This window comes from Muscardinus avellanarius (assembly GCF_963383645.1).
Source record: "Muscardinus avellanarius genome assembly, chromosome: 7".
In the NCBI taxonomy this organism is placed as follows: domain Eukaryota; kingdom Metazoa; phylum Chordata; class Mammalia; order Rodentia; family Gliridae; genus Muscardinus; species Muscardinus avellanarius.
The window spans coordinates 7,017,158-7,043,657 of record NC_137793.1 but is presented as its reverse complement, the minus strand read 5'-3'; the positions used below and the strand labels follow the sequence as shown (position 1 = coordinate 7,043,657).

Below are 26,500 nucleotides of genomic sequence, written 5' to 3'. Positions count from 1 at the left end.
TGTGAAAGACCCTGTAAAGACAATGATAAGAAAAGCTATAGACTGGGATGAAATACTCACAAACCACATTAGACAGAAGGCTTGAATCTATAATATATAAAGAGCTCTCAAAACTTAACATTAAAAAACCCCACCAAATCTAGTTAGAAAATGAGCAAAAAGAGGCTATTTAGATGACAAGTAAGTACCTGAAAAGATGTGCAGCATCAGTAGCCATTAAATGAATGCACTTACTTTAAAAGCCACATGAAATGCCACCACAGACCTGTTAGAATGGCTCAGGTAAAAACTAGTGACGACATCAAAGCTGGCGAGAACACAGAGAAGCTTGATCCTCATGCATTGCTGGTGGGAAGTAAAAAGGTATGCTACTCTGGAAAAGACAGCTTTTAATGACAACTCCATATAAAACTAAAGACGCACCTACCATATGGCTGATGACATCGTTGGTCATCTATCACAGGCAAGTGGAAGTTTGTGGTCCCATAAAAACCTGTGCATGACTTTCATAGCCAGTTTATTTGTGTAAAAGACCCTAACTGAAAACAGCCCACATAAACTTCAGTGGGCAAATAGTTAAATTGTGATACATCCAAACTATGCAGTGCTACTCAGGGGAAAAAACAAACAAACAAACAAACAAACAAAAAACTCTTGATACAGCCTAAATGGATCTGGGGGGACTTAGGCTGAGTGAAAACAATTTCTGGTTGCTCTGAGTTGGAAGAAGCGTAGGAAGTAGCTGTGGCTAAAAACGGAGAGCCTACAGGATTCTCGTGATCGAGCGCGTTTTGAGGGTGGTCACATAATCCATGCAGTTGGCCCCCGAATCCATGTACCTGCAGATCTAGCCAACTGCAGACTGAAAAAACTTATATCTGTACTGAACCTGTATAGACATTTTTCTTGTCAATATTTCCTAAATAATGAAGTGTAAGAACCATTTATGTGACATTTACATTGTGTTAGCTACTGTTTGCATTCCAGAGATGACCACATTATATGAGAGGGCACATTAAATTATATGCAAATACTTTGTATAAGGAACTTGCATGGATTTTGGTATTAGCAGGGGTTATGGAACTAATTCCCTGCAGATACTAAGGGGTAACTCCATATGTAAATAATGTTTTATAGAACTGTAGACAAACAAATTGGTGCTTGTAAAACTGGTGAAATATGAATAAGATTGATGGATGATATCGTCAGTATCCTGGCTGTGATATTTTATACCTGTGCCAGTTACTGGGGGGAAACTGCTGAAGGTATATGGGGATCTCACTATTTTTTCTTAACACTTGCATGTGAATCTATGAAACTCTCAAAAGGTCTAAACTAATAAATTATATGAAAAACATAAATAAATTTTTATGGGCCTTTCTTTTATCAGGTAATGTTCTAATCATGTCAGATAAAGATGATACCGAGAGTCCTGTGAAAACTGAAGCAACCCCTGTCTCTGAAGATGGAAACCATGAGCCAGCCAAGAATTCTGAGTCTGTCAACCAAAGTGCCAAGCCAGAGAGTCACTCAGAACCTGTAGTGTCCACTCGGAAGAGACCAGAGGTCAAACCTGCCAGTGACCTTGAAACTCCAGAAATTCTCCCTGTTCAGGTATCACAGACTATAGTCAAAGTATAGTATCTGTTAAAAAACTTGGATTTGAAAATATTGGGATCGAAAGGGATTTGGAACCAATATTAATTTAGGATTATACTTCTTTCTTGTTATAACCATAAAATAAAATTTTCTTAGTTTTATAAATGCCTTTGTTAGTACTTTTCTTTCCTATGTGGTATTTACATACCGATAAATAAACATGTTAGTCAAGCAGTATATCTGTTAATTAGTTACCTTGTCAGTATGGTCTCCTTCTCTTCTAACTTTAACAATTTTTTTTGTCTTTGGATTTTCTTCTTATTGGGAAAAACAGGAGACTGCTTCCAAAGATGTTCCCCAGGCCGGGTGGGGCTACTGGGGAAGCTGGGGCAAAGCCTTGCTTTCCTCAGCCTCGGCCACAGTCGCCACAGTAGGTAAGGTGATCAGTCGTGTGTGTGTGTGTGTGTGTGTGTGTGTGTGTGTGTGTGTGTGTTTTACTTACAATTTTGAGTTACAAATGACTTTGTTAAATTTTTTCCTTCCATGATTGCTCAAAGGCTTTGTAGTTTTAAGATGATGAGTAATGATGGCCTGATAAATGCTGCCACTAGAGTTCAAGGCATTTTCTCATTAGAAAGTCGAAGTCTAGGAATTGTTAATGTAAACTTATACTTTGGTGATGGTGAATCAATTTTTTTTTAAAGGAGATAGTCCCAAGGATTAGGTTTGGTTATTAAAATAACATATCATGTGTGTATAATGATTTTAAAATGTGCAGGTTTGATGTTGGTTTGTTTCTTTGGTTTTGGTAATGAAGAGCAAAAAAGTGTCTTCATTTTTCTCATTAGGACAAGGTATTTCAAATGTCATTGAGAAAGCAGAGACTTCTCTTGGGATCCCTAGTCCTACTGAAATTTCAACTGAAGTCAATTTTGCAGCAGGTAAGTTTGTATTAAAATGGAATATTGCGTTCATTGTTCAGTATATATTATTTGAACATCTAATAATCAAAGCATCATGGGACTGTGTGAGAAAGAGGATTTGGAATCTTTAGCTTCCTGATAGAGGCTTTGTGGACTCAGCCTTGTGTTTCCTTCATTTTCCACATCTATGAAATGATCTCAAAGAACTGGTGTTAAATAAATAAGGCCACAAAGTAGAATATGAGGACTGCTTAACTTTTTGCTTGGCGTTATTGGCAAAGAGCTAGCTGAATTTGAATCTGTCATGACGAGAGACGCATTTTAATGTGTTAGTTGGGGGTGGACATTTTTTATAGGATTTTAGTGAAGGCGAAATTTTATTCTGGAGGCTTTTCCAGATCAAAGGGAAGCATACTTCCACTTTGACCATGAAGACAGGATTATCACCAGGGATCGGGAGGGCCAGGACAGAGAGCTCTGGAGACCTGGCTGGCTCCCTCCGTTCTCAGGGGCCATCCTGTCTCTCACTGTTGCTTCTCTTTGCTCACTCACATCATTTTTTTCTTGAAGCAAACTAACTCTGCTTATCTTCCCAGCACCGTCTTTATGTTGAATCCCGGTATTCATGCCCATCAGAGATTCCCACTGTGTATACTTGGGAAAGGGAATTAGGTCAGCCTAGACTTGGGCCACTTGTCCATGGGTCCGTTGTGGTCGGGAGATGAGATCACCTTGTACACACATGGCGGCAGAGGGCTCTGTGCGGCCCTGTTCTCGGTGATGGCTGCATCGGCTAGACCACTCTGCCAGTCAGGGAGTATGTGACTCACGTGGTTTCTTCTGTCACCACTGAACTCCAGAAGCAGGCTGCTGCAGAGGTGCACAGTGCGGTGGGTCTGGGTGGGCTCCTCTCCAGCTCGGGTTTCCTAGTGGTTGTCAGATAACCTCCAAGCAAAGTGTGCTGGGACACCTCTGCTCAGAGTCAGGAGGGAGATGGATAGGAAGTGTCATTTCTGCTCGTGCAACTGTCTTTAAAGAGGGTAGAGTTTCCTCAGAAGCCCTCAGCGTATTTCTTATTTCTTCTCGCATAGAACAGGGTCTTATGTTTATATGGTAGCAAAGAGTGAATTTGGAGCATTATCAGAAACTTCTATATCGAGAGTTGGGTTTGTGAAATATCTTCATAATACATATCTGTTCAGTTCTTACTAATGAGCATAATTTTCTGGGAAAGATTGAGTTATCATTTACATGTAGTAAAATTTACTCTTCTTAGCTATACAGTAGTACACATTTTGAGAGGTATGTTACAGTTTGTTTGTATACTGTACTTTCCTGTATCTATATAGACTGTTGAGATATTAGACTATTTTCACTACCCACAGCTGTTCCTTCTGCCCCTTTGTAGTCACTCCCTCAGCAACCACTGATCTCCTTTCTAGCCCTATAGATTTAGTTGTTCAGGAAATCACATCACTGAGGTCATGCAGTGTGTATTCTGATGTCCTATGGGTCAGTAGTTTGTTCAGAAGACTGGATTTTATTTTTGAAATGAAAATGAAAAAGAGTTGCCTATTTTAGTTTTCATTTAAAATGAGCAAATATAAGCCGGACGTGTTGGCCCATGCTTGTAATCCCAGCATTACAAGCTGAGATTGTAAAATTGGGAAGCTGAGACCAGAGGATCGTGGTTCTTGGACAACCTCAGCTACTTAGTGAGGCCCTCTGCAATTCAGTGAGACCCTATTTCAAAATAAAGAATAAAAAATAGGGCTGGGGGTGTAGCTCAGAGGTCGAATGCCCCAGGGTGCCATCCCTAGGACCACGAAAAAAAAAAAAGGCCACATATGCCACGTGCTGTGCGCATGTGTGAATACAGCACGTTGAATCTCATCATGATGTACATTATAATGCACCACTAAAGTATAAAATGAGCAAGTAGTTTAAAATAATACAACTGAAAGGCCTGAGGTCTTGTGTGTAGAAGGCAGGGTCTGCTCTTTGGTCACACAGGTACTAATAAAGCAAAACAAGTGGTGGGCTTTCCTTTCTCCTCCTCTTGTAGGCGAGCCAAATGCGACAGAGAATGAGAACGCCTCCCCGGCCGCTGGGCCCTTTGGCGTGTTCTCCACCATCTCCACCATCTCCACGGCTGTTCAGAGCACGGTGAGTCGACAGCACACGGAGCTGCTCCCTCTCACTGTAAACACGAGTGTGCGTCTCCTTCCCCTTCTTGAAAAGCCACGAGGACTAATTATTCTTAAGGGAGTTCAGATCACTGAAGATCAGCCGCCTTCGGGTAGAATAAGAGCTGTATCATGACTCTCTTTAAGAAATGAAGGAAGGGGTATAGGATGAAGTAATGGAGAGGCAATGGGGTTAATATTTTATGGACCAGGAATTCTTAGTTTGGTGGTTCTAGAAAATGTCTCTGCTTTACAAAAGTATTTTTCTCAAAATTGCATTATTTAAGCAGAGAGAAATGTGACCAGATAAATAATTTATGATAAGACAGATACTTGTAAAACTGTAGATGATAAACATTCTAAAGAGAATTATAGATGATATTTAGTGTCTTTGCTACACCAGCTTAGATGGCTTGTACTTCTTTATTCTAACTTTTTATGGAAGTATAACGTGTACAGAAAATGAACTCCTAAGCTTTTAATTTGGATTCTCACTGTCTGAATATACCCAGACTGAGAAACAGTACTACCCGTGTCTGGCGCTCCCCCTCCCCAGTTTGTGTCCTCTTCCCACCTAGAGAGCCACGTCCCGACTTCCTCACGGTTTACATATGTGGGATTGTACAGTGTGTTCCCTTGGCATCTGGCTTCTTTCGCACAGCATTGTTTGTATATCTAATCCATGTTGCAGTTTGTGTGTATTTTCTTTGCTGCGTCATTCAGCTGTAGTAGTTACTGACCAACAGTTTTTCCAAGTGTTTTTATTTATTTACATTTTCATAAAGCAGTGTATGATTACTTCTTTTTTCCGCATTTTTCTCAGTGCTTGTTCTTGTTGGCCGCTGCTTTTAAATAATCAAAATATGCAAATGCACTTTCTCACTGTTGGTATAATGAAGTTGTGTGTGTCTTCTAGGGAAAGAGCGTTATCAGTGGGGGTTTGGATGCCTTAGAATTCATTGGGAAAAAGACAATGGATGTAATAGCAGAAGGAGATCCTGGATTTAAAAGAACCAAGGGGCTGATGAACCGGAATTCTACATTGTCTCAGGTGCTGTTTTCTTTATCTTGTTTTGAGTCTTGTTCCTGTTTTGATTTGCAGTTTTGTCTTTGTTAACTTGGGACCTTGTTGGTGTTTCCTTCTGAAGAATCTTCAGTGAGTTTTAAAACTTAAGGCTAGTCGGTATAGGCATTGACAGCTCTAATGCTTAGAAAAACGTCCATTTCTTTTGTTTTCTCTCTCTCTCTCTTTTTTTCCTGTATGAGCTTCCTGTCGGTGCATTGCAAAGTACTAAACCCCGTCAGAGTTGTTTACTAGATTAACGTTTAAGCCACTTTCGCAGAAACACCAGGTTCCTTGGGTGTGATTTGACTGTCCAGCATCAAATTCCATGTTGCCATTTCTTCGCTGCAGTTCCTGAGTCTCTTGGGTGTGAACTGCAATGTGGAGAATGAAAGGGCAGTGCTCTCCACTCAGCCCCGCTCGCTCCGCTCTCGAAACTCACCCCTGAGCTCTCGGTGGGTGCTGTGTGCTGTGGCGTGATGCCGCCATCTCTTTTAGGTTTTACGAGAGGCCAAGGAGAGAGAAGAGCTACGGACCGCCAATGAGGTTACCATGGAGACAGACAAGAAAACTCATTATGGGCTACTCTTTGATGAATTTCAAGGCCTTTCACATCTAGAAGCTCTGGAGATGCTTTCCCGAGAAAGTGAAATAAAGGTAATTCCAAACCAGAAATCCCAACTGAAAACACATCTTCGGATTAAGGAATGGTGCAGAGCTCTCTTCTCTTTGCACAGTTGGAAGATGAAACGGATTTCCGATGGAGGCTTAAAACTTTCTGTACTATGCCAAAACAAACAAAAACTAATGTTAGAATTAATTGCTAGAAAGAAATAGGATGAGTCAAGGGTTATTTCCCTAAAATCACACATAAAAGGACATTAATAGAGTTCTTAATAATAGCACATTTGTTTTTTTATTTTTTTCTTCTGTCAATTTGTATACAGTTACCTGTTGGTTTTTAATAGTTTCAAGACTATTTAATTCCCCCTACTTTTAAAGCTTTTTTTAGGCACCCTGAAATTTCCACACATCTCTCCCCTGTATTTTTCGAATACAGATTCTTCTGTCTGTCTACAGTAATTGGCCTCTTGTGTTAAGACTCTTAAAGAGGAGCTTGCTTTGGCTGGTGAACTCATAAAGTTGACTTCACTTTGACCTGTAGTCTCTTCTCCATTTGAGAATTATTTTTTTTCTTTTCATACACCTATAGTTTCTTATTTTATTTTCATTCAGGTGAAGTCTGTCCTTAATTCTCTAAGTGGAGAAGAATTAGAGACACTAAAGCATGAGTTAGAGCAACTCAAAGAAGCATTCTCCCTGGCAGAGTTTTGTGAGGAAGAGGAGGAAGAGAATAAAGGTAATGGGAGCGCTGAGCGTGTGAGCGGGGAGGTGCGGCGTGTCCGCCTGCTCCGCGTTGCCCTTGAAATACATATTAGTCTCTAGTTACACTCGCCTCATTTGATTTTTCTTGGCAAGGCTGTTCACGCAAACCCCTTCCCGCAGTCTTTCCCCGAGTGGGCATCAAAGTGGGCAAGTCACTCCTGTCCACGTTTCCTCTGTCCTTGCCAGACTTTTTATTGTCACATGCGCTTTTATCCTGAATTTTAACATTTGCATCCTTTGGGACATGTAAATGTCAAAATGACTCATTTTTTTCAAAATTGTCAGGAAATGTGGCTCATATAAAGCACAGTTCCTGGCCAATGAATTATTAACTCTATCCGTTGTTTTATTTTACTTTAACATTTTAATTGTAAATATTTCTAAGATCTATTCTGTGTTAACTGCCTTCTTTTGGAAACTGAAATCTAATGATGCAGCTTTTCCTTTTCCTGGTAAGACAGTCAGTGTGAACATCACGAGTGAGCACATTCTCTAAGGTCTGTCAGCCACGTGGCAAAGCACGCAGTGTTCACAAAGTGTGTTCTGTGCATCCTCGCGTGCCCAGGACCCCTCAGGGAGGCCCGGGTCAAGGCTGCACAGTAATATCCAATGTAACTTACTTCTAAAGCATTTTTTATTCTTATTTTTCACTGTTTGGACATTTTCACTGATGATGAAGAGAGTGATGGATAAAATTGCTGGTGTTGGTGCCCCGGGTGAGGACAGGGCACCAACTCTACGAGTCTCGCTGTGTCTCCACAGCCATGTGCTCACAGGAAAAATAGGTAGGCCAATTTCATGTAACCTGGTCGCCGATGAGGCAGTGGAGATGTATTTACTAGTGAGATGCACCGGCTCTGAGGTGTGCTTCTTCATATTCGTGACGCATAGTGAAGTGTGGTGCTTATCTCGAGAGCAAAGTTGCGTTCTTTGAGTCATGAGCTTAATTGCTTTTGCCATGGGATACCATTTTCATCTAGAGTTGCACAGACTATTCAAACTAAGACATTTTCTTGAAAACATTCTCATTTTGAATATAATACGCCTTTACGTATTTATGACTTCTGGCAAAAACTCAAACTAAATAAAGTTAAAATGTTGTAAGGCATACTTATTGCTGTGGCGAGCTTGAGATTTTCCCAGTGCTGCTTATGGGTTCTGATGATATCTGTGGTGATATTAACAAATATTACCATCTTTGGATGTTTTACAATGAAGTGTGCTAGCGTTTGGAAGGTGTGCATTTCATAGAACCAATATTTGCCCAATGACTGATGTATGATCGTATAAAATCTTACATAGAAACAATAGAGTAGTAGATTTTAATTTAATAATTCTGAGTCCAAATTTTTATGATATGGTTTCAGGCTCATTGCAACTAACCTTTAAGAGATGACCACTGATTGAGTTTTCCTGTAGTATTAAAGAATATCCAAGGATAATCTTTACTGATTATCTGTAAAGGCTTTTTACTTTTCTAATTGTGTATCTGTGAGTTTGAATTTTCTTCATATATTTAAAGTAATATATCACAAGAGATTTGAGTGTCCCATTGTGGATTCAGATTAATTTCTTGAACCCAAATAATTAGTGCTTATTTGGGAAAATACAGTTTCTACTTAAGAGTCAGGTTTTAGATTTTTCATAGTGGGCTGCAATTAGGGGTTGTTTCGATGAGTTATGTAGGTCAGAGTTCTATCAGTGCGTTTTCCCAAACTATGTTACACTCGAGATCACTACATTATTTTAATTTTCTGACTTATGTGTCAAGAGAGAAAGACAAAATTATAGTGGGTGGAGAGCCAAGCCAGGGCACAAGCCCCAGCAGGACTTTGCGGGTGAGCGCCAGGTATGAAGCAGTAGTGTGTCTCAGTGTTCTAACGGCTGTCCTCCAAAGGCCTGACCATGTGACCAAGAGGAAGGAAGATTTATTTGCTGTTTTCTTACAAGTTTTGGACTCGGTCTGTGTGAGGCCGGGGACCACAAGTCTCGGGGCTTGGTGGTGGGAAGCGGAGAGAGGGGCAAGCACGTGGCTGTGTTCCTCACATCATGGAGACCGGAAGCTGGAGTGCGAGCAAGGAGGAGGAGCCATGTATAACCCAGGCCACAGCCCGGGACCACCTCCTTCAGCCCCACCATCCTGGCCTGGGCTACCACCCAGGTAGATCCACTACTGTGGATTATAGTCAAGCCCCGCTTCCACCATTGCCACCCTGTTTCCATGGGAGCTGGGGGACAGCCCAAATCCACACCCTGCAAGTAGCAATTTGCCCTGTAAGCTCCAGCCTGGTGATGGAGAAATGCTCATGTAACCTGTGGCTGCCGAAAGGCTCTGTGTGCAGGGCTCCCTCTGCATTCCAGGGTGCAGAGAAGCCGCGCCCTGGGCCTCACAGCGGGTGGTGGCTAGGATTGAGATGTGGGAGAGGGAAAGAAAGCATCGCTGCTGTGTTGAGAGGTCTTGAGCGGTTTTATAGGTCGTGCGCTTGCTATGTGTACCCCTGGTCCCCGGCATCTCCCCAGGCCCACTCCAGCAGCCTCCTTACCATCCTCTGACATTCTGGAATGGTTTCCCTTCTCTTTTCTTATTGATCCTTCTGGGTTGGGGATCATTGCCTCAGCCAAGCTCCTTTTTTGTTCTTAATCATGTCGCTTTCAGCTTAAGATCACTCGGTGGCCCCTCACTCCCTCCACGTAGAGGCGGGTTCCTCGCTGTGGCGCCTGAGGCCCTTTGTTGTCTGGACCCTGTTCTGCTCCCAGGCTGCTTCCACCCTCCTCCTGTGCTCCCACCGTACCTAACTTGGGTCTGCACTGGCCTTCCTTCCCTGAAACTTCCCGTTCCCCTGGCTAACGTGTGCTCATCTTGCCCGTTCCAACCTGATAACATTTCCTCGGGAGCACACGCACAGGGCCTGCTTAGTACTCCACGTTACGTTGCCCCTTCTCCGTTCATTTTCCTGGGATGTAATGAAAAGACCAGAGTGGTGGGAAGGGCCTGGTCTGACTCCTGCCTGCACGTGCTCTCCAGGAACTCACTTGACGTCTTCGAGCTCTCATTTCTCCTTCTCAGTGGGTTAAGGACGGTTCTCATCAAGCTCATTGAAGGCATTTGACACGGTGAAGAGAAGCCTCTAGTAAACGACTGTGCTTCTCCAGTTGGCCTGTAGGACCACACCGCGATCAAAGCCCTCTTCAGATTACCCTGAAGGAATCTGCGAAGCCCTGAAACCCCGCGCTCAGGTCAACTCCTGCTGCTCTTGTTCATGCTACTGCTGCAGCTACCCTTCTCCTCCTCCTCTTCACCCTCCTCACCATCCTTGGCAGGCTTTCTGGAATGTTTTACATGGCACTTGGTTTTTTAGGGGATGAAGATTTTGCCAAAGAGATAACAGAGCTGTTTTCCCAGCTGCATGTCTCCTCCAAACCAGAGAAACTTGCCAGGGTAAGTTATTACTTGTTGGTAATTTTCATGATTTTATTTTAAAGAATTTATTAAACAAAGAACATATGATTGTAAATTCTGGCGAGGGGTGTCACCAGATTCAAAGATGTAGTCTCTGTGTACCCAGAAAAGGGTTCTACACCTTTTACCTTCTTCCTCCCCCACATCAGAATGTTGCACCTGTGCCCCCCTCTCAGCTCCTGTCCCATCCTTACTTGTTTTCATCTGGAATGCTTGTCTGAAAGCTTAGTTTAGTCCACAGTGTTGGTCCTTTAAAGTTGGCAGTGCTGATCAAACCTCATAATGCCAAGGGCAAGCCTCTCCTGAGGTCTGACTCACCTGAGGGCTGGGAGTAGGCAGAGGTGACAAGATGCGTTCCCCGGCTGCAGAGCTGGAGGTCTGCATCTGGAGCCCAGTGACTCAGTGACCGTTAGCATGTGGAGATGAGAGCCCTGGCCAGGGCCTTGGTCTTTGCTGCTGACTCCTGAGCTGCTGTTCTACATCTGGAACACAGAGAGTCTTCAGCAAAGCTCAGGGTGCTTCCGGAGCAAGTGTCCCAGTGCCTGCTCATGGGATGCTCTCCACCCTGTCATGTCTGCTCCTGCCTGTACACCCACCCCTCCCAGGCTGGAGAGACGATTCAGGACCAGTCGGCAGCCAGAGACAGCTGATGGCCATTGCACGGTCAGCACAGTTTCTGCCCCTGTCCCTGGAGGAGGGAAGGTGATGCTTGGTGTTTCATTCCAGCATCCCCAGCCCAGAGAGCGCCTTTCCTCGGCAGCTCATCTCCCTCGTGCAACTGTAGTCCTTGGCTGTAGGACTTCCAACCTGATGATAGTATTCATTTGGTTCAGAAATATCAAACTTAATAGTATAAACATTTGTATATCTTTTATGCACATTCACTGTGTTAATATTTTACCTCATTTGTTTAATCATTTGTGTGTGTATACATTATTTTTGTAGCCAATTGAGAGTAAGCTGTAAACATTATAGCCCTTCTAAATATTTCAGTATGTATGTCCTAAAGATATGGTTGCCCCCCTTACACAACCACAGTATAGCTGTCAGCTGGAGTACACTGGAGCCAGGACTTGATGAGTTCTGTTTAATTGTGATGAACTTCTATTCTCTGATCTTAAATAGTTTCTCAGCCTTTTATGACATTGGCATTTTTGAAAACCACAGGCTTTTCCCTTTCCTTTATAGCAACAGAACATCATTTTGGGTTTATATCATGCTTTGTCATGCTCACAGTTAGTTTATGCATTCCTGGGCCAGAATACTGCGTAAGTGATGGCCTGACCTACCCAGGTTGTCACATCTAAAGGCACATGATGTCTGTCCGCTTCTCATTGGTGATGTTTTCTGATTTCTCCTAGAGACTTAAGATTTATTTTATTTTGCTGCTGTAAGCTTTCTGTGGAGAGACACTATAAGACCCTATAAATATCCTGCTTGCCGTCATAATTCCTTTCCCATTTTTAGCTTCTATTTATGATTCTTGTTGCATCGGCCTTTACTGCAAAGATTTTAAAATGGTTTTTCCAGAGCCAGGTATAGTGGTACATGCTTGTAATCTCAGCATTTGGGAGGCTGACACAAGAGGATCACAGGTTTGCAGCCAGCCCCAGCTATTTAGTGAGGCCCGCTGCAACATAGTGAGAACTTGTTTCAAAAAAAGGGGGGGGGGCTGTGGGTGTAGCTCGAAGGCAGAATGCCCTGGGTTCCACCCCCAATACTGCGGGGAGGGGGGCTTTTCCAGCTTGAGTGCTCACTGCGCTTGGCTCCGAGCATTCTGCTGAATCCAGAGCTCCGCTCCCATTTTGTTTTGTTTGTTTTTGTCTTTGCTTTTGGTCTGTTATGGGTATGGTTTCATGGATTTCTACTTTCCCCACTGGTATCTAACTCATCACTGCCCTTAATTATTTTAATGTTCAAATTATACTTCAGGCTGGCCTCTGGGATGTGTTCCCATCATTTTGTAGGTACTTTATTTCCTGACGTAAGAGATTATGGATTCATATTGTGCCTTCCATGTCTCAGCCTTTGGATTAGCAATTTCTTCCAGAAACCATCTTTCCTTTTTAGTATTATTGACCAAGACCTGAGCACTAGGTGTTCTCAAGCTAGTAGGCAATATACTTTTTGAAATGTGTGTATCTTTCTTCCCAACCTAGATATTTTATTTGTTTTCTTTTGGTACTGAGGATTGAAACCGGGAACATTCTACATCTGGGCTACACGTACCCTAGCCTTTTTTATTTTATTTATTTTTAGAATTTTGGGACAAGATCTCACTAAGTTGCTGAGGCTAGCCTCAAACCTGCCATCCTCCCGTCTCCGCTTCCCTAGTACTGGAATTATAGCTGTGCATTGTCATGCCTGGTTCCCAACCTAAATCTTAAATTTCTTGAAGTCAAGATCTATATATAACTGGTTCTTAAACTCCAGCTCCACTACCTCTTATTTTCTGTGTGACCTTGAGCGTGTTCCTTAACCTCTCTTAGACTCAGTTACTCTATGAGGCGAGAACAGTGTGGGTTTTTGTAAGAACTGAATGTGTTAATACACACAGATCTCTTACAAAGTGCCTGGATGGTTGTAAAAAGACACTTTGATGGCGCACATCATGGAAGCAGGCCTGATACTCTCCACGCTTAGATGTCCAATAAATAAACATATGTTCAGCTATCCTTTATTATTCTAAGTAATTTGAAAGATAGTTCCTATATTCATAGAAATCACATTAATAGGTAAGTATGTTTAAAAGGCCAGGACCTCCTTATCTGTTTGGTGGGTCTAGCTATTCTTGGAAAGCAGTCTTCCAATTGGTCGATGGAAGGCCATTTGGGGGTCAGGGCCTCCTGGTCTCCATTGTGTGAGGCTGGGAAGGGTGCAGAAGCCCTGGGAGTCTGAACATGTGCCTCAGGCGAATGCCACGCCCTCCTCAGGTCTCACGTGTGTGTGTGTGTGTGTGTGTGTGTGTGTGTGTGTGTGTGTGTATGTAGTACTGGGGATGGAACCTGGGGCCATTCTACCTCTGAGCCCTAACCTTTATTTTTTCATTTTTTATTTTTTGTGGTACTGGGGGTGGAACCCAGGGGCTTTTCTACCTCCAGACTATACTCTCAGACCTATTTTATACTTTATTTGGAAACAAGGTGTCACTAAATTGCTGAGAGCCGCACTAAGTAGCTGAGGTTGGCTTTGAACCTGAGCCATCCTCCAGTCTCCACCTCCCAAGTGTGGGGATTACAAATGTGCGCCACCACACTTGGCTTATTCTTTATTTTGAAACAGGGTCTCACTGAGTTGCAAAGGGCCTCACTAAGTAGCTGAGGCTGTCCATGAACTGCGATCCTCCTGTCTCAGCCTCCTAAATGCTGGGATTACAGGTGTGCGCCACCACGCCCGGCTTGGACTCACTTTTTTTCTGCTGGAAAAAAATCAGTTGTTGGGGAAGCTAAGCTCAAAGATGCCTTTAATTCCTACGTCTCCAGATCTCAGCAGTGGGAAGTCAAAGACTGAATTCTGGGAGTCAAAGACATGAAGATTTTGGGAAAGGGTGGTCCTCTCTCTGTGTTGGCACATAGCTCGTAATGACTTCACGTCATGTATTGTCTGAGAGAGGTCTTTTGGGACCTCTGTGCCCATTGAGAGCTCCTCCAAGGGTTTTAAGTGTATGTCAGGTTTTTTCTGGTGACTTTATTGCTGTTTTTCTTTTTCTTTTGTTTTAGTTTTTCTTTTAGATATCAGATAAGTTAACCCCCCCTTCCCATTTTATCTTTTTAAAGAGAGTATAGTTTCACACACCGTTTGGACTGTCAGTTCACTCTTAGGACTCTCCGTTAGGCTTCAGCTGTCATTATTCTCTCCTAAACTCGGCACGTGGTGAGCCTCCTCCCGCGCTCCTAGCCTGTGTCCCACGCTGCTTGTGTGCTGTTCCCCAGACACACCAGGCCGACTGCCGGTGCCTGCAGCTGTCTTTGCTCAAGCGTTTGTATGTCCAGCTCCTGTTACCTTCAGACTTCAGCCCATGTTCACTCAGAGACCATCTGGTCTACCTGAAGTCAGGCTTCCCACCATCTACTCGACATGACACCGTCTCATGGGTTTGTTTTCTTTATGTGTGTGTTGGTTTACTTGCTTATTAATTCTCTTCCAGAATAAGGAGGAACAGACTCCTAGTTTGTAGCATTCATTACTGAGTCTCCAGCACCTAGCAGTGTGCAGTTCATATTTGTAATAAGCAAATGAATAAATGCTGTTCCCTGTATTCTGGTCTTGCCATACAGCTCACTGCCCCACGTGTCCTAATTCTCACCTTTGCTGTGTTTATTATTTTTATTTTTAATTTTTTTTTGGTGGTACTGGGGTTCCTGGAAACTCTTGTACCTCCGGGCTACACTCCCAAGACCTATTTTGTACTTTTTATTTGGAAACAGGGTCTCTTAAGCCAGCACGGCTGGCTTCGAACCTGTGCGATCCTCCTGTCTCCGCCTCCCAAGTGCAGGGATTACAAGCGTGCGCCACCACGCCCAGCTTGCTGTGTTTATTCTGTGTGACTGTCGTGAACTTGAAAGGCTAATGCTTCAGTAATGGGACAGTTTAGCTCACACAGATGGTTTAGGAAGGTTCTGTGAGCAGTCCTGTGCTATAGGAGATCCCTGAGATGAGTGTCTGCTGGATGCACAGGGCTGGCTTCAGCTCAGTTGCTTGTAGCCCTGGGTGAGCCCTACCTGGGTCCGTACGTGCTCAGTACTAAAGCCTGTGTTTACCTTAGTTGGAATGACTCTCGAGGTCTTCTGTGCATTCCTAGTACCAGGTTCAGCTTTGGGCACATTCTGTCTATGTAAGGTTAATCAAGGGGGGGAGGCATTCATTTAATGGCAATAAAGGTTTCCTGAGAAACCAGTACACACTGGCACAGATGACAGAAACTCAGATCAGACTAGCAGAAGAAAAGAATTCAACAGCCAACGAAACAAACTAGGCACTCAAGGGGCAGGGCTGGCTTCAGGGCTGTCTTGCCAGGAACCCAGTTCTCGGCTCTGCTTTACTCTCCTTTGGCTTCATTCTTTCTGTGTGCGTATGTGTGAAGTATTAGGGATTGAACACAGGCGTGCTCTACCTCTAAGGAACCCCCCTAGCCTTTTTATTTTTACTTTGAAACAAAGTCTAAGTTGTTATATGCTTGCCTCCTATGATCTTCCTGTCTCAGCCTCCCAAGTACTGAGATTACAGGTGTGTGCTACTATGCAGGCGGCTTGATTTATTTTTATTTTTATTTTTTGGTACTAGAGATTGACCCAGGGGCACTCTACATCCAAGCTACACCCCCAAGCCTCCCTTTTTTAGAAAAGTTTTGAAGCATGGTTTCACTGAGTTGCTCAGCGTAGCTTTGAGCCTGTGCTCCTCCTGTCTCCGCCTCCCAAGTGCTCTGATGCAGTGTGCACTGCTGTGCCAGCCTCTGGCTTCATTCTTAGTTTTCCCACGTGGTAGTAAGATGATCACTGGCAGCTTCAGGTTGTTGTTGTTGTTGGTGGTGGTGGTATTTTCTCTAATTGATTAGATCCAACAGAAAAAGGGCTTTCCTTTACCAGATGTTGTGGAGGTCCTGTGACATGATTTGGGGACACTTTTCCATTCATAACCAGTCAGTATGGGGACAGGGACATTAATATTCTTAGTAGCAAAACCTGAATCATTTGCCAATCATTGGTGCCTTAGGATATAAGCAATCTGCATAAACTCTTAAAATGACAAGAATCCAGAACCTGTTACCAAAAGAAAAGGAGATTGGGATGTGGTCCAGGTAAAAGCAATAGGTGTTCTCTACAGTGTGAAAGGCCGTGGGTGTATAAAGCCAAGTAAGATACCCTACAACCACACTAAATATGTCATTTAGTTAGGAGACGTGATTGATTTTAGTGTATAATGGTACTAAGTTGAAGGGGTGCCCATCTGATTGGAAATTCAGAGAATGATTAAATGCCTGGTCTTCTGCAAGACAATGAACTTATGGCTTCATTTTATGCATTTCAAAAACAGTTAAGGTGAGCCAGGCGTGGTGGCACATGCTTGTAATCCCTGCGCTTGGGAGGCGGAGACAGGAGGATCACGCAGGTTCGAAGCCAGCTGTGCTGGCTTAAGAGACCCTCTTTCCAAATATTAAAAAAAAAAAAAAAAAACAGTTAAGGTTAATTTTTAGTGGAGAGAGGTGGTTTTCTTCAGGCAGGAGGAGGAAGATAGTTTGGGCAGGACGGAATAACAAGGGGCATAAAGGTCCTTTTGAGGATGAGGGATGTTGTGTGTCTTGAGCTGGTCCTCACTTTCACAGGCATTGCACTTGCAAACTTTATTATTTTGTGTGTGTGTGATGCTGGAGATTGAACCCAGGTCCTTGCACATGCTAGGCAAGTGCTCTGCCACCAGGCTGCATTCCCAGGGTATAAGTGAACATCTATTGCACTGTACTCTAAAGATTTGTACACTTCACTAATGTTCACTTATATATGTTAGAGCTCCACTTATATGTGTTATAGCTCAGTTTAAAAACAAAAGCCAAAGAATCAGAGAAACTTAGAAAGGAAGAACATATAGCAGGCCAAGTGTCAAGTGTTCTTATTTAGTTAAGATAAGGTCTGAACAACAGGATGGCGTTCAGCTGAGAGGGCGCGTTGGCTTCCAGGATGCTGATGTGTTCCTGCCGGGCACATAGCAATTGTGCCAAGTTGAACTGAATTGTCAGTGTGCAATCACTTTTCCCTATTTAGGCAAGAAATGCTGCCTACGAGTGGATCAGGGCTTCTCTGAGCACGCCATTAGCAGAGAAAGAGGAAGAAGAACAATTGGAGGCAGAAAATACTGAAGAAGTCAATAAAAATTCAATAGAGGTAACCAGGGCAACTGAGCTCTTTTTTTTCCTAACCTACTAAATCCCAGGTTCCAATTCTGTAATTATTTCAATGAAATTTACACAGGTGCAATAAGATAGGCTGCAAATCATAATCGAGAGCTTATTATATAATTTATTATCAGTAATATCAGTTATGTCATAATATAAATATCACTAACCATTACCTATTTTCTTAAAAGAATAGAACTCTAAAAACATAAGTATTTATTTCAGAGTTACCATAAGTGGTGTGTTTGTTACTCGGCTTGGGTGTGTTAGTGCTCCATCAGTGGGAAGATGTGATGTGATGAATTAGTAGATTTGAGGGGTGGTTATCCCAGCCAAGGACCGGGGGGCCTTCGTTTTGTTGAGCTCCTCTCTGTCATTTCTGCCTTGTGATTCAAGAGGGTAGTTCCAGACTCTAGTAAAAGAGGAGTGAGTTAAAAATAAATCAACACGAAATCAAAAGCGCAGGGTCCGTGTGCCGCATGCCACGAGGAGTTTCCTGAAGCTGCCATCAGTCACTTTTGTGTTAATCTCTGACCAATACTTAGTGACATGATTGCACCCACCTTTAGGAAAGCCTATGAGCTCAGTTATAAAATGGTTTTGCTGCTATGAAAGATGAAGGTGTTTATGGAAAGGCAACTATTAGCCTCTGCTACTTTCAAACTGCTGAGTTTTTCGGTATGAGAGAAACAATCTGGTGTCATTTTCTCTCAGACTAGAACAAACAAAAATCTAATGTTCTGTTTTGTTGGGCTTTGCTTTTCCATCCAGGATATCCATGCGTTTGCGATCCGGAGCCTTGCAGAACTGACTGCCTGCGCAATCGAACTATTCCACAAAACAGCAGCATTGGTGCTGCACGGCCGGGAGCAGGGCGTGGCAGCTGTGGAAAGGAGCCGTGCGCTCTCCCAGTAAGTCCCAGGGTCTCGCTCTAAACGACGCAAATTGTGGAAGGAATTTTCTTGGCTAATTTCCAGGTTTCTGGAAACTTCTCTTTCAACAAGGCATTATTCATATCACACCTATTCACATGTGAGAGGCTTGTTTATGTTGGGTGTTTTGTCTTTTTATTGGGCCGTGATAAGTCTACAATGTAAACCTGCCTTTTTTATTAACTGACCCATGCTCTGAAAACTGTTTATTTGCAGATTGTTAGTATTAATAGGAATGGAATTTAGTGTAAGTAAAAACAAATAGTTCTAAGAGCCTTAATCCTTAATATTAGTTATTACTTACTGAGAGCTAATCATATGCTAGGCACCATGCTAAGGGATTTACATGTATTATTTCTAATTTTTACAACAACCCAAAGAGTAAGTGATTATTAGTCCAGCTTTAACAAAGAGGAAAAGCAGGCTTAGAGAAGTTAAGTAATCTGCTCAGGTTGTACAACCCAGGATTTAGACACAAATCTAAGTTGTGTAATCATTCTTTTTTCTCACCATATTGCTAATTTTGAGCAAACATATTTAAAAAATTAGTAAAATAGTAAGTAATCACAGAAGTGATTCTAAATAGATTTTCTTTTTTTCTTTTTTTTTGGTGGTATTGCTGGGGATGGAAGCCAGAGGCCTTCTACCTCCAGGCTATACTCCCAGACCTATTTTATATTTTTTATTTGGAAACAGGGTCTCACAAAGTTGCTGTGGCTGGCTTCGAACCTGTGCGATCCTTCTGACTCAGCCTCCCAAGTGCAGGGATTACAAGCGTGCGCCACCATGCCCGGTTCTAGATTTTCTAGTTTAAGTGAGAAATTTTATTGCGAAAAAGAGTGTCCACTGAGTTAGGATGCTTGGTGTTCCCCAGACCTCCTGGTTAGCAGCAGCAGCATTGTGCCCTGCAAGATCCTCTAAGAGGAGGCCGGTTTTGTCTTAAACACCCTGAAGAATGAGAGAAGAGCACCCCAAACTGCTTGTTGTGTGGACGAGCGACTGTCCCTGCCACTTGGGGTGCTCCTCCAGTGGCCCTTCCTCACAGAATCCAGCCCTCTACTCAGATGTCACTTCTCAGATGCCTGCCTGCATGGCAGCCTAGGCCAGCAGCTCCGTTCCCTCAGCCTTTGTTCTGCCTGTTTTCTTAGCTCATGTTACCATCTAGTACGTGTGTGTGTGTGTGTGTGTGTGTGTGTGTGTGTGTGTGTGTGTGTGTCTAGTCTCCCATTAATTAGCAAGGAAGTTAGAATCCATGAAAACTGGAACTTTGCTTTCCACTGATAGATACCAAGCTCAGACTAGTGCCTGGCACAGAGAAGACTTTCCATAAATATTTGCTCAGTAAATGAATGATTGAGTGAATACATATCTGCTTTAACTATACTTCTAATTGGAATGCTGGGTCTTTTAAGTAGTGTGTCTTTCAAGTGCATTTTAATTATTTCCTTTGATTTAACTTGATTGTACTTTCTAGAGAGTTTTATAGCAAAATGTTTTCTAAGGAGTGAAATTTCTCTTTTCTGTAGCATGAAAATTGGCTCAAATGGGTCCCCAAATACCTTAAGTTGCTGATTTAGGCATATGCATACCTTTGGAAGCCTTCTTTCACATTTTACCATAAAGGATTTTTTGAGGGAGGGAGGGAGGGAAGGAGGGAGGGAGGGAGGGAGGGAGGGAGAGAGAGAGAGAGAGAGAGAGAGAGAGAGAGAGAGAGAGAGAGAAGCAGCCTTTCTTACTTTTCTCACTTATTTTCTAGGATGACAGTTATGTTGTGTAAAGAGTTGTCCTGTTTGTCTAAAGAGTTCACCACCTGCCTAACAACTGTTGGGGTAAGAATTCATTTCTTTTATGGGCGTATGTCTGTTTTGCATTTTTAAACAGCTTTATTCAGAAGTTGTATACTATAAAATTCATGTGTTTCAAGTATAAATATAGTTCAGTTTTTTAATATGTTTTCAGAGATGTACAATTATTACTATGATTATCAAATCATCATGTAATTTAGAAAAATTTCATCACTGTTCTTTTAAAATCCTTACGCTTTAACAGTCACTCCCCGTTTCCTTCTCCTTCACTCTTCCCTGATTCTAGGCTATACAGATTTATTTTTTTCTCTAGATTTGCCCGTTTTGGACATTCATGTAAATGAGGTCATACCATTTCATTTGCTAAGTGTCATGTTTTTGAAGTTTATTTATGTCTCAGTGTGTAGTATTCCCTTTTTATTATTGCATACTACTCTGTGTTGTATTTCTGGGTTCTCATTTATACCCTTTTGATCTATATGTGAATTTCCATATGTGAGCCCCATATTGTCTTCCTGTGGCTTTGTAATAAGTTTTGAATCAGCAAGTGTGAGTGTAGCAGGACATGGTTGTGCACGCCTATCTCACGGTTGCTTGGGAGGCTGAGACAAGAGAATCTCAAGTTCAAGGCCAGCCTAGGCAACTTAGCCAAACCCTGTCTCAAAATAAAATGAAAAGGATTGAGGAATGAGGTTCAGTGGTAGAGCACTTGCCTATCATGTGCTAGGTCCTGGGTTCAATCCCCAGTACTGCAAAAAAAAGCATAAGTTCTCCATTTTTGTTCTTTTCAAGGCTTTATGATCATTTTGGGCTTCGAGCATTTCTATATATATATATATATATATATATATATTTTTTTTTTTTTTTTTTTTTTTTTTTTTTTGGTGGTACTGGGGTTCCTGGAAGCCCTTCTACCTCCGGGCTACACTCCCAGACCTATTTTTTACATTTTCATTTTGGAAACAGGGTCTCCTAAGCCAGCACGTGCGGCTGGCTTCGAACCTGCGCGATCCTCCTGTCTCTGCCTCCCAAGCGCGGGGATTACAAGCATGCGCCACCACACCCGGCCTTTTTTTTTTATTTTCATTTTTTTGCGGTACTGGGGCTGGAACCCACAGGTATTCTACCTCTGAGCTACACCTCCAGCCCTATTTTTTATTTTATTTATTCATTTTTTGGTGGTACTGGGATTCCTGGAAGCCCTTCTACCTCTGGGCTACACTCCCAGACCTATTTTTATACTTTTTTTTATTTGGAAACAGGGTCTCTTAAGCCAGCGCGGCTGGTTTCGAACCTGCGTGATCCTCCCTTCCAAGCGCGGGGATTACAAGCGTGCGCCACCACACCTGGCCTTATTATCTTTATTTTGAAACAGGATCTTGCTGAGTTGCAAAGGGCCTAAGTAGCTGAGGCTGTCCAAGAACTGTGTTCCTCTTGTCTCAGCCTCCCACGTGCTGGGATTACAAGTTGCATCACCATGCCTGGCTGCTCCATATGGGTTTTAGAATCATCTTCACGACTTTTCTTTTATTCTGTTTTTGTCTATGCTTTGTGCTTTTCTCTGAGATTTATACTGGAAAAGTCCCCAATTTTGACCCTGGTGAGAGTAGCTTCTTACTTAGACAGCTGTAACATTCATATGACGTAGTTGCTAGCTAGTGAGAGGGCTGTAATTAATGCTGAATTTTTAAAAATTGGAATAATAAAAAAGTACTGACAGCGTGTGAATGAATTATAGAAGATGATTGAGAAACCAATAATCATGAGTTGAGATAAATTAAGAACATTTTAGATAAGCAAGTGAAAATAACTTTTTAATAGTTATATTGGTGTTAGTGTGGCAGCAGTTACTCTGGGGCCCTAAATTTGTTTTACTGTGGCCCAAGTTAAATTTTTAAAATTGAAATTAGATTATTCCTATAAGGAATAATACTGAAATATAGATTTTTTTCTCTTGGGTTTTGTTTTTGCTGACTATTAAAAAAAACAGCTGCTCTGTAAAACAATATGGAGTGAAATTGGCTTAATGAGATTTGCTCTGGATAACGAATGTGTGTGCGCGCGTGCGTGTGTGCAAATTCCAGAAAATGTTAGGATTTTTGGTCAGTATGTTGGAGCCAGTATGTCAGTATGGGGGGTTGCTGTGGTCGAGGAGGAGGGAGTCAGGGATGTGGGGCAGGAGGCACTGCTGACAGAGGTCCTTTGAGGACAAGAATCTGGGAGATTCATGATGGGCTTGTAAATTTCTTGAAAAAAGTATTTTATTAAAAGAGTTCCTGGAACTAATCTTCTAAGCCCTGCTATTTTTATGTGTCCATAAAGGCACTTTTAACACAGCGAATCAGCTATGAAATGTGAGCACATGCAAGTATTAAATTTGCTTGAAATGAAGCTGTTCCAAACAGCCCAGCTTCTTTTTGCAAATTTCATTTTCTGAGCATATGTGCCATATCTACACATTACTCTAAAATTGTTACAAAGTTTGTGCTCAGATGTACCTTTCCCACACTCTTCAAAATGACATTGCTGTTGAAAGTCAACGCAAGAACTGTAAAGCAGTACACTCTCAATTTGAATAGCACAGAAAAGTGTAAAAACGACATGTAAAATGCTTAGAGTTTTACTGTTCAGAGGTGACATCTTGCTCTCTCTGTCTAGGTATCTTTATATTTACAAGTGTGTGCTTCAAGGTGGGCTTATATTCTAAGTGCTGTTTTTAAGGTACACTACTGACGGTATTTATCCTTTATTCTAGATTAAAGAAAAGGCAGATGTCCTTAACCCATTAATCACCGCAGTATTTCTAGAGGTTAGTAGCAATTGATTTTACGTCTTTGACTCGTAAGGCATTATGCATTGGTTAACTCTTGCTGAGTCCTTAGTGTTTGGCCGTTTTCGTTCTTGCTCACCAGGTCGGTAGTTTAGCCAGGCTGGTGCAGATATGACCAGTGTGGGGATATGTTTGATGTCTACTTCCTGCTTAGTAACTGCAAGGCATAAAGTTGAGGCTTCAGGTGAAGCGGAATGGAAGGAGCATCCTGCTGTCATGACCTCTTGACAGCGTATTGGACAGTTCTCAGAGCCAGCCGCCTCCTGGAGCAGGGCTGACAATCGCAAGCAGGCAAGCCCTGCCTGTCAACACCTTAGGCTCGGGCAGGGGAGGCCTTACCAACAAAGCACTTTGTCCTTTACTTTCAGAGGTCTTGCTTCTTTTTGTCAAGCAGGTATCCATTTTGCGTACTCCTCAACAGTCTTGTTAGATTTAAGGAGTAGATTTTAAGTCCCTGGCAAAGGAGGTGTGAGAAGGTCCCATGATCTGCGACTTTCCTCCCTCTGTGACTGCTTCAGGACACCGCGTTTTAGGAATTCTGCCTGGGAAGTTAATGTGTGCTGGCAACTTACTTTTGATCATCTGCTTACTTATGTTAGTCTTGGGGAGAAATATTGATAATTGGTTACGTGATTTTAAATATGAATTTTACAAAATGACTGTACTGTTACTTTTCTAGTTTTATGTTTTTTAAATGACCAGGAAGGGGACCCGGGGTGGTGGCGCACGCTTGTAATCCCCGCACTTAGGAGGCGGAGACAGGACGATCATGCAGGTTCGAAGCCAGCCGCGCTGGCTTAAGAGACCCTGTGTCCAAATTTAAAAAAATATGAAATAGGTCTGGGAGTGTAGGCTGGAGGTAGAAGGGCTTCCAGGAACCTTAGTACCACCAAAAAAAAAAAAAAAAAAAAAAAAAAGACCAGGAAGGAAATGCTTTTAATTCTTTAAGTGTAAAGTTTTCTGTGAATAGTCAGGAGAACTCTTTTGTCATTTAAACACTTTTCTAAAGTATAGGTCACGATTTAGCAAGTGGCAGAGTGGAGAGCTGAAGGAACTTTGCAAACCCAGGCGCCCAATCTATCCTGCCTTGATTTGCTGTATAATCCTGGATCAGGATTTTTCCTTCTTGTCAGTCTTACTATTTTCAGGTATAAAATAAGAGATTTAACTAGATGGTCTCTGAGGTCTGTTGGCTGGAAAATGTATTGTCAAATGTGACACTAAAGTTTGCATAGGAGCACTAGCTCTTAACATCTAGAAAAGGTAATCTCACTTGATACGGGCTCCCTGTTGCTCTTTTGAGTTGGTATTTCTCATTTACAGACTTGAAATCTTTTTGTCCTTGAAATTGTACGTTTTTATCTTAGTGCAGTGAAGTATGTGTCTTTTTCTTCTGGTGTGAGCGCTTGTCAGATCTCAGTGAAGGCTGGCAGTCTTTGCGCATAATGATTCAGTAACGCTTCTCACAGATACGTCTGCTGCGCCAGATAGAAGTCTTTCTGTACACTTTGATCTCTGAAAGCAGCGTCCCTTGTTCACATTTGTGTTCACTGATTGCACTGAGGCCGTGGAAGGGGAGCTATAATCATGGGCTGGAAATCCTATCGGTGCAGGATTCAGGCCTTGTAAAGCCTCTTCCAGTAATTGACTGCAGTGCCGTGACAGACTGCCCACTCCGTTGAGGAGTAAATACGCTTCCAGTGGCAAGTTTGAGCAGGCTGCCAAAGCTACCACTTCTGATGGGCAAGTTGGAAAAAAAAGCTAGCATTTTTTTGGTGCTATCGTATCATCTTAAGAGCTTAGTCCTTCTGTCCTCTAAAATAGAGTTTCTTGTGATAGTCAAGTCTGTGTTCTCATTTGGCAAGCTGTGGATTCAGATATATTGCAGATATTAATCTGTTCTTTTGTAGTCTTAGGGCATATTTTCTCTTTTATGTACTGATTTTTCATCTTCTTGTTTTTTGAATCCTGCTAGGCATCAAACAGTGCCTCCTACATCCAGGATGCCTTCCAGCTGCTCTTACCTGTGCTGGAGCTCTCGCTCATTGAGAACAAGACTGAATCGTCCGGGCACGAGCTGCCCGTCCAGAGGCCTTTGTCAGAACATTGAGGAATGGAGAAAATGGACCTGGATTTGTTAGAGCCAAGAAATGCTACTTGAGGGTACACTTGCAGAAAAGAACGAGAAGGATTATTTGAGTACATACAAATTCAGGCAGGAGAATCCGTGTAGGGAGGTTGTTTCTCCATTTGGTTGAGGTGTTGAGGTGCTCACACTGATCTTCCCTGTTGTTGTAACTGAAAACGTATTTGAGAAGAAATAATTGAGCCAGGCATGGTGATGCTGCCTGCAATCCCAGTATTTGGGAGGCTGAGACAGGAGGATTATAGGTTCAAGACCAGCCTTAGCAACTTAGCAAAACGCTGTTTCAAAGAAAAACACAACACAAAACCAGCAAATAAATAAATAAATAAATAAATAAATAAATAAATAAATAAAAAGGGCTGGGGGTATAGCTTGGAGATAGAATGTTTCTGGGTTTAATCCCTAGTTACACACATACACACGCGTGTTGCACACACACACACACACACACACAGAAATGTTTGTAGAAAGTCCAAGAGTAATAGCTCTAGAGAAAGTTTAGTGGAACACTCAGGCAAAAATACTTGTTTATTTTTGACATATTGCAAAAGATGTCATGGATTTAATTTTGTTATAGATATAATTTTCAGTCTATGAATAACATTGATGAAGCAAGAGAAAAGAATACCTAACTCAGCATTCTAGAATTTACAACATGCTTGGTTTACTAAAGCCATGTACTTTCTCCTTTCTGCAGAAAAATCCATGGCTTTAAGAAAACATCTTTAAGATCTAAAATGATTACCCTTTATTATGTGAATTCTTGGAAACAGTTGGGAAGTTTCATCTGCTCCTTAATTCACAGTATATATTTGACATTGAGAAGAAACTTGCAAAATACTCTACTTGCAGACACGTACATGAACAACAGCAAAGTGCCCTTGACTTCCAGAAGCCCCACCATAGGACGGCACGCTTTAAGCGATGGACCCACGATGCATAGGTGCAGTTGAGAGGCGCTTCACATTGCGGCTCCTGTGTCTTCGGGTTGCTTTCTATTTATCCTCCGTGTGCAGGATAAGGTAAACCCCGACAGCCAGCTCCAAAGGAGTGCGGGGGCTCTTTTGGTAATGGGGTTTTTGTTGTTTTAAAATTGTCGAAGTCAGTCACAGAGTAATATAGAAATGATGTTCATTTATTATAAGAATTAACCTTTAAGACAATTCATTTTTTCTTTATTCTGTTTTAATTTATTCTTTAGCATGCTTTTAAATATAATGGTTATCCTTTAGATCATAGTTTCCCAAATGTATTTGGAGTTCTGCCCCCTTTTTAGAAAAA

At 42.3% G+C, this 26,500-nt stretch overlaps 1 protein-coding gene across 3 annotated transcripts; it reads left to right on the top strand.

The window, feature by feature from the left end:
• Positions 1-1,404: 1,404 nt before the first annotated feature.
• Positions 1,405-25,183, top strand: FAM114A2 (family with sequence similarity 114 member A2; the record flags this gene model as incomplete). Of its 3 annotated transcripts, none has more annotated exons than XM_080699024.1 (13): positions 1,405-1,614; positions 1,934-2,033; positions 2,448-2,540; positions 4,588-4,688; positions 5,625-5,759; positions 6,270-6,428; positions 7,008-7,131; positions 10,517-10,596; positions 17,376-17,495; positions 18,278-18,417; positions 20,195-20,267; positions 22,999-23,052; positions 25,049-25,183. In XM_080699024.1, 13 exons carry the CDS (start codon positions 1,405-1,407, stop codon positions 25,181-25,183), a joined length of 1,524 nt encoding a protein of 507 aa, XP_080555150.1. The 3 variants fall into 3 exon arrangements, with proteins under 3 accessions (XP_080555150.1, XP_080555149.1, XP_080555151.1); XM_080699023.1 differs by having other exon boundaries at positions 1,405-1,635; XM_080699025.1 differs by lacking the exon at positions 1,934-2,033 and having other exon boundaries at positions 1,405-1,510.
• Positions 25,184-26,500: the final 1,317 nt, after the last annotated feature.